At 32.9% G+C, this 8,137-nt stretch overlaps 1 protein-coding gene across 1 annotated transcript; it reads left to right on the forward strand.

The window, feature by feature from the left end:
• Positions 1 to 2,845: 2,845 nt before the first annotated feature.
• On the forward strand, positions 2,846 to 4,131 carry LOC139086205 (leucine-rich repeat-containing protein 15-like). Its single transcript, XM_070634584.1, has 2 exons — positions 2,846 to 2,909; positions 3,046 to 4,131. Exons 1-2 carry the CDS (start codon positions 2,902 to 2,904, stop codon positions 3,866 to 3,868), a joined length of 831 nt encoding a protein of 276 aa, XP_070490685.1. The 5' UTR covers positions 2,846 to 2,901; the 3' UTR covers positions 3,869 to 4,131.
• The last annotated feature ends 4,006 nt before the right edge of the window (positions 4,132 to 8,137 follow it).

The raw sequence follows: 8,137 nt of genomic DNA on the forward strand, positions 1-8,137 counted from the left end.
TTTGGTGGAATTTTAAGGATGTTGATAGATGGATTATGTACTGGATAGATAATTGTCACTAAAGGCTTGTGGGTGTCAAAACGTTGAAGAATTCCCTTGAAGATGACTCGATCTCGATCTCAAAAAATTCACAGAAGCCAAGACCTCAAGAAATCTTCCTCTCACTAATAATTGTACAACTAATATTAACCAACTTAGCACTGGTTTATAACTAGACATTCGGTCAACTTAGTCGTAGTCTGTTCTTATTAGGTTCAAAACTCTGACCTCAATTGGATCAACAGCCATAACTGAGAATTTAGTGAACTTCAAGAATCATTTGAGTAGTAGAATTGGACAATCTGTTTGCCGATGCACTCTAGGCTAGTTTGCCTCCAAAAAATGTTGGAATTGCCATGTTAGTATGCCGTATGTGGTTTCGATCAAAGATTTTGACCACTAAAATTAAAAGGTTGCCCACCACTGGTCTAAACTGACAATCTTACTGCTACTAACATCTAATAAATTCAGCACACAATAAAATGATGAAATCAATTGAAAGTAAGGAAAATTATTATGAATCTCAGAAAACCACAAGCAGAAAAATGACCGAAAATAATTCGTTCCTTCTACTCTTAATAGAATCAAAGAAAATGCATGAAAATTGGCAAAGAATTTTGTTTGTGTCCTTTTTTTCTATTCTCTATTTCTCTGCATCATAAAGCTTGATTTTTAAAATAATAAATTCCGATCATGAGGTTTGCTTATGAATCTGTTGGCTCAGGTCTTTTTTATTCCTTCTAAGTTATTTACAAAAGCATTTTTTTTCTTATTTTTGCACATTACAAATTGAGACAATTTTATTTTATTGTCCTTTTTTATTGCTTACGTTATTATTTCTCTTTCTGCAAATATGAAGCATATACTGCATACAAACATACTTTATGAGTTTAGTACACACAAGCTCTTCCCTTCGATCTTAATTTAATAAATAGAATTATGGCTGTTAAGACACAAAATTTTTTCTTTTTATTTCTTTTTTACGTGTTTTCTTCGAGAATCTTGTTCAAAGTTTGCTTTTTTAAAATTTATTGATGTGGATTCTTTGCTGTTTTTGGGTAATTTATGGCTTAGGCTTGCTTTTATTTGAGGGATTATGGTGAACGAATTGTGTAAATTTGTGGTTATTGTTTGTGGATTTTGTGGCATAATGCGGGTTTTTGAACGGAATTTTCATCTTATTCCCTGTCTAAGATGACCTCCTGCTCTGACATACAGAATAGAATAGTCGATGACGAAAGGGCACTGCGATCTACACCTCTGTATCTCTGATCAACAACTTCAACTTTGGTCTTAATCAATCGATATTAAGACTACTTATTTACTTACTGGAACCATGCTCCAACCATGCAGCCAAGATTAATACAAAATGCCTTCCATCTGACTCCATTGCAGGTCGAATCAGAAAGTTTGTACAAATCCTCAGTTTTGACATCAAACTGGCATTTCTTCATTACTGTCCTACGCCATGTATGGTTCTTGGTGTGGCAGGACGCCTTTTCCCTTGTGGATTCCAATCAGAAGGAGTATAGCAAGCTTGTGTCTCTCATCCAGCAACAACACTTTTCCACTATTCTAACTGTTTGACCTATCCACCCATATTTAAACATCTATACTTCTCGCTTGATGTCCTTCTGACCAACTCTTCAAGACTACTTCATGTTTAAACTTTCTAAAACTAAATGATGACAATCTAAAAACAACAATTCATCGTGGAAATTTCCAAACTCAATATACTGTCTGACCTTGTCAGCACTTTAGTCATTTAGGCACCCGAAAAAATTACTCCATTTATTTATAGATCAAAATCTTAACTAATCGCAATAAAATCAATAAAGTCCAATAAAAGTTTTTATGATTGTAGGCAAACTTCAAAGAAGAGAATTTATGAGTCCTAATACAATGTCAACTCATGGAATATTCCCAATATACATAAATGTCAAGTTTATAGACGATCATAGATGTTGCATGAAGCATATTCGCATATGAATCTACTAAAATGATCATTTTAGAATGTTTCTGTGTGTTTTAGCTCAAAAATGATGATTCACAAAAGAATTGCAAAAGTATGAATGATTATAAGTTCAGAATAGAATCATGGGTTGGTTATCTGTTTGTTGTGATTTACAAGCAAATGAGTGTGCTGCAAAATGAATCAGAATTATATGTGAAGAATCAGCAAATGTTTAGTCAGGAAATTTGGGTGTGCGTAGGTTTGAATAACCAGCTCTCCTACCCATTACTTCCTGAATGATCAGCATCATTAGGCTGAAATCTATATCGACGTATGACTTCATATAATAGGCGCCTAGAGTAAAGCCATAGAATGAACAAAGATTTAAGTCTGTGTTTGAAATTCAAGAAATTATCAATCTCAAGACTGAATGCTAATCAAACTACCACGAGCGGCACAATGCGTCGAATTATATTTTCAGCTGTGAAAACGAACTAAAATCTGCCGTCATAGTGCTGTCAAGGCATCTTCTTGTCTTACTGTTTATACGGAGACTCAGCGATGTCCTTTTGAACACCATGTGCTGTTTGGGATTAGAGAATAATCATCTGACCTCGTTTAAAACAAAATCTATGTATATCCCTCAAATCTCAATAGTTTCCAGCCACAAAATTGAATCATAACCTCAATCCTTCCCATAGTCCAAACCCCTTAATTCTAAAACATTCTATATCAGCTAGTCCACATAGTTCCATATTCCAAATCATTTTTAACAAACGCAAATCAATTAATTTAATACATTTGTGAATAAATAGAGAGTATATGACATTGAAAGTCTCAGTTCTTGATAAGTTCTAGGAGTGTCGAAATCATATATTTTTGGTGTGTGGATTCATAGTCGTAGCAAGATGAGATTGTGAGTTTAAAAATTTTGTGTCAAGCAGAACTCGAAGTCGACTTGGATTTTGTATGGAAAAGTCGACTGGAGTAGGCTCTGGTGTCAAGTGTATTTTAATGCCAAAATTTTGCATTTTTTTGTTCTACCTCAACAGAGTGAATCATTTGATAGTGCTTATCATCCTAATTGCATTCTGTGATAAAACAGTCAGTCAACAAAAGTACATTCGCGGATATTTTAGTCAAAATGTCTGGACAATACTTAGCATGAGATATTGTACCTTTAATGTCCTTCAAAATGAGACAATTTATTCACAAGACTTTATGATATCAGCAAAGCGAACGGAAACGACCGAAGCAATTTCATTCGAGCGCAATAAGAAGATTGCATACCTGCCAATAAAAGTCTATAATGTCTTTCCAAATCTCGTCGCATACGAAGTCTTTGACTGCTTATTGCGAGCCGTCAAACGTGAAAACTTTGAGCGACTTGACAAGCTTCAATTCGTTGGTCTTCAACAAAATCAATTAAGGCACATTCCATACGATACATTTAAAGACTTAATTCATCTACAGCACATCCATTTATATGGTAATGAATTGACATATGTCGAGGAACGAACATTTGAAACGCTTGAAAATTTAAGAAGCATCAACATGAAGGAGAATCAAATTGATTACATTTATGAAGGCATATTCGATAATTTAATAGAACTACGTAATGTATCGCTTGGCAACAACAACATTCGGGTATTAAATGAAAATCATTTTAAGAACAACAAGTATATTGAGTACATTTGGTTGAGTCGTAATAAAATTCAGGAATTAAGTTCTAAAACGTTTGATAATATGAGGTACTTAAAGTATGTTGATTTGCGTGGTAATCCATGCATTTCGGGATCATATCGTGTTGCTAAATTTAAGGAAATGGTTAAGAGAATTGATATTAGCTGCAAACCTAGAAATGGGAGAAATTAAAGGGATTTTTTTGGAGTTTGTAGATTAGATATGTGCTGTGTAATGCTTCAGAGTTTTTATAGTGAGTTTTTGAAAGGCACATGGTGTGAACAAGTCATTAAATGATGTCTCAGGCTAGTATGACTCTAGCTTAGTACTGGATGTTGCCGAATCTGATTAGAAGCTAGAGTCACGCCAGTCTCAAGACAGTATATACTGATTTTTCCATGCCGTGTGCTTTTTGGGGTTGCTAGATGTTTCTAATAAAAAACTGAAGCTGAAAATGAATGGTTTTTTGATTTTTTGAGGTTATGTTAATAATTTTTATGTTTCAGATAGTAATATCCCGAGCAACACAATTGAAGAACTGCATCACGAAGCTAATAAGGCTCCGCATAAGTTCTTTTACTTGCTTACCAACTTAATTAATCCTCTGGTCGTACCGGTCGATTGTGATCTATGATATATTCCCATAGATGTCGCCTGAAAGGTCTTTTCTTGCAACAAATGGAAGTTCGGGCGATCGGAAGCTCTTAGATGGATTTTTCTTCATTTGTGTCGATCCAGGTTGTTGGTAGCGTAGATAGAAGTTAGAAGTAGGAAGACCAAAAGCAAAAGAAGTATAATTAACCTTAACAGGAAAAGAGCATTCTTCCAAAATACAGAAAGACCACTTCGGTACCTAGAGGCGATCTCTATGCATGCTAGAGTAATTTAAAATAAGCAAGTTGAACAATTTAGGACGAGATTTCGTAATTTTAATTCGAATCAGTTTCTTTTCTACAATATGAGCTATACTCTATACTCATACTTAGGTTGCTGGTTATACAGCAATTATCAATTGGTTCATTAGTTGATCAATCGTGTTCCATGACTTTCTTTAAATAGCATCTGAAAAAGCCCTTATTACTAACTACCATATGGGGCTATTCACTTATTAAGTAACCCTTCCTCCTCTTGTATTGTCTGACTCTGTTATTATTTGAAGCTTATCAAAATGTCAGCCCCTCTTCCCCAAGAGCGTTATGTGATATATTTTAGCATGGCTTACATGTCAATTTACAATATCAAATACAGCTATTGCATTTGAATAGCTACAATGATAGTTAAGGACATCAACATCATCATTAGGTAATCCAGAAGCTCTAAAAGATCAAGAATCAAATAAATTGAACTGAAAAATACTTCAAACTAAAACTCAAATATTCATTCATTCCATTCCATTCATTCAACTCTACAATAAAATCCTCCTTTCAGTTTACCGTCCAAAGTAGACTGACTAAAAGAAATCAAAATATTCAGACCATATTCATAGAAACACAGAGAAATAGTTCAAACAGAAACTTCATTCCTGTATTTTATTTTTCTCAGGTCCTTTCCTTTCTTTTCCTTTTATTTGGTTTCAATTTATTTGTGTCTGCAAGCAGCGATGAATTTTAATGGTTTTCAATTTATTTGTACTATACCTAGATATATACATACATAAATACACACAAAAAATATTTTCTCTGATTGAATTTGATCTCCAAAATATTTACTTAAGCTTGCTGCTACTTTTTTGTGTGTGCTTCTTTCAATTTGATGAGAAATTGATTTTTTACACCTTGGCTGTTTATATTTGAAACAATTTTTGCACCACTTTACGTCTTTTCATTGCAGTTGGCAATAATAGAATTTGGGGAAATAATGTATTGGAATATAAATGTTGCTTATTTAATCTTCCTTCTCTTTTTCAATTCACAACTTTTTCTCTCGAATTCTCTTCAAAAACATATTTGAAATATAAACAATTTCAATTGCAATGAGGTAAAAAGTATAAAATAAGGAAGGGAGAGAGAACTTTTACTTCTTTTTGTTCATTCCTTTCTTTTCCGAAGGGCTTGATGAGGACTTTTGAACAGAGAATTTGAGGTGATAGTCGGTAAGGATTGTTCAGTTTGGTTTAAGATAATTTTGGGTATCTAAGTTATGGATCTATTTCTAACGAATTTGCTAGAGTGAGACTGAAGTCTATGTTGCCAAAAAGTTAGGCTTCAGACTAGAAACCAATTAATGTTCCTCTTATCACGATATGGGTTCAATTCTTATCAGAAATCAAAAACGATTCTCACTACATGACTTACTCACTTCCTTGGCGAAGGCGCACATGCGCCATTGCCGTATATAAAGTTCGTCGGAAACTGAATCTGTCTTTAGATAACTTCTGCCAGTTTTAATTCCCAGCCCTTTTGCATCGTTGCTTACACAGTAATCCCATTAGCTCTTTGATCTACCTCGAGATCTCTTTTCACCCAGTAAGTCTTTCCAGTTGTCAATTTAGTCTTTCCAGTTGTCAATTTATATATTGAGGCATCATCTGGTCTATTGAGACGACCAGCCCATTTCAATGTATCAATATCCTGAAATGTATCAATATCCTGAAATGGATCAAGATTGTACTGATAAGCAATCCTCATAAGTTTTAGAATCTGTGACACCTTTAAAAGGTTTCCTTAATGCAAGTTTACTTTGTATGAATCTTAATTACAGTGAGATTTGAAACTGAAAGTTAGAAATAATATTTTTTTCATGATATTAACCCTTGTCAGCTACACTATTCAGTCACAGTAGCTTCATTCCCTCAAACTGCCTTGAATTGAATTTAAATGAATCATGTTAATAGTTTTTTGCCATTTTAACAGCCAAATCTACTCCAGCTCAGAAAAAAACATCAACTTAAATTACTTAACCTCAACATTCTGCGTCCTAGTCCATCAATCACACAGTAATCTTAATTACTCGCCTCTTCCTTTCCTTCATTCCTCATAGAAAAATTCCATTTAATCTCTTTTTCATGAAATGCTTTTTACTTTAGTTTTGTATTGCTTTTGAACCTCAATAATGAAATGTAGATTGAACTAAAACTTTTATTTTTAGTTCTCTTCCACTTGAGGCTCAATAATGTTAACATTTCCCTCCTATACGTCTAAAAATATACACAACAATAATTTTTAATTCTGCTGTCTTTTTTGCCTCATATATTGGCAGCAGCAGCAGCAGTAGCAGTAAAAATGCAGCCTGCATATACTTAAAACTAATTACGTATTCAGTTGTTTCTGAAGATAAATTTATGATTATTGTTTTTTTATAACTTTTAACCAAAAAAAGGAACTACTTCCATACAGTACACAACTGTGGATATAGAGGAATAATGGCTTTGGTTTTATACAAGAATTTCTCCTCAGTGAATTAAAATTGAGCGAGGATTTTTTTTTGTATTTTATTTCAAAGCAATTTCCATTTTAAATATTTCTTTATTCCATCCAGCAAATGAAATATCTACATTAAATATTAAAATGAAATTTTTTTGCTTCTTCCTCTCACTCGACTGCTCGCTTCATCCACAAGTGGAAGTTTCTTTTCAATTTGAAATAAATTAATACTCATCATCTAAACTGTGTGTTGGAGATGAAATAATACAAAAAATATATAAATTCTTTTCACTTCATTCTGCTTTGGGGTTTGGATATAAAGAGAATTTTTGTTAAGCTTGTGTATTCAGTTTTGGATTATGGAGATTGACTGGATCTAACTGGATAATTCAGCTTGAAATATTGAAATTTAATGAATGATTTGCGTTAAAATTGCAATAATCTAAATTTTTAACATCAAAAGCTGCAATAATAGGAATATTTAGCATCAAAAACTGCAATAATATGAATTTTTAGCATCGAATCTTCAATAATCTGAATTTAAAGCATCAAAAACTGCAATAATATGAATTTTTAGCATCGAATCTTCAATAATCTGAATTTAAAGCATCAAAAACTGCAATAATCGGAGTTTATAGCATCACAAACTGCAATAATTTGAATTTTTAGCATCCAAAACTGCAATAATCTGAATGTTTAGCATCAAAACTGCAATAATCTGAATTTTTAGCATCAAAAACTGCTCAAATCTGAATTTTTAGCATTAAAAATTGTAATAATCTGAATTTTTAGCATCAAAACCTGCTCAAATCTGAAATTTTAGCATCAAAACTGCTCAAATCTGAATTTTTAGCATCAAATTTGTTTTAATTTGAAATTTTAGCACTCAAGCTGCAATTTTTAGCATCTAAACTGTAATTGTAAGCATCAGAACTTTAATGGTCTGTATTTTAAGCTTCAAAAACTGTAAAACCCATGTTTACAACCCTTAAATCACCATTAAATCTTCAACTCCTGCTTCCTATTCATCAATCCACAATGACTTCCATCCCATCATCCCTCATAAACTTTCATCAAATACTTTCTATTCATTCCTTGA

This window comes from Chironomus tepperi, unplaced genomic scaffold, assembly GCF_022539635.2.
Source record: "Chironomus tepperi strain 1889 unplaced genomic scaffold, CSIRO-AGI_Ctep_v1 contig_85, whole genome shotgun sequence".
Taxonomy (NCBI): domain Eukaryota; kingdom Metazoa; phylum Arthropoda; class Insecta; order Diptera; family Chironomidae; genus Chironomus; species Chironomus tepperi.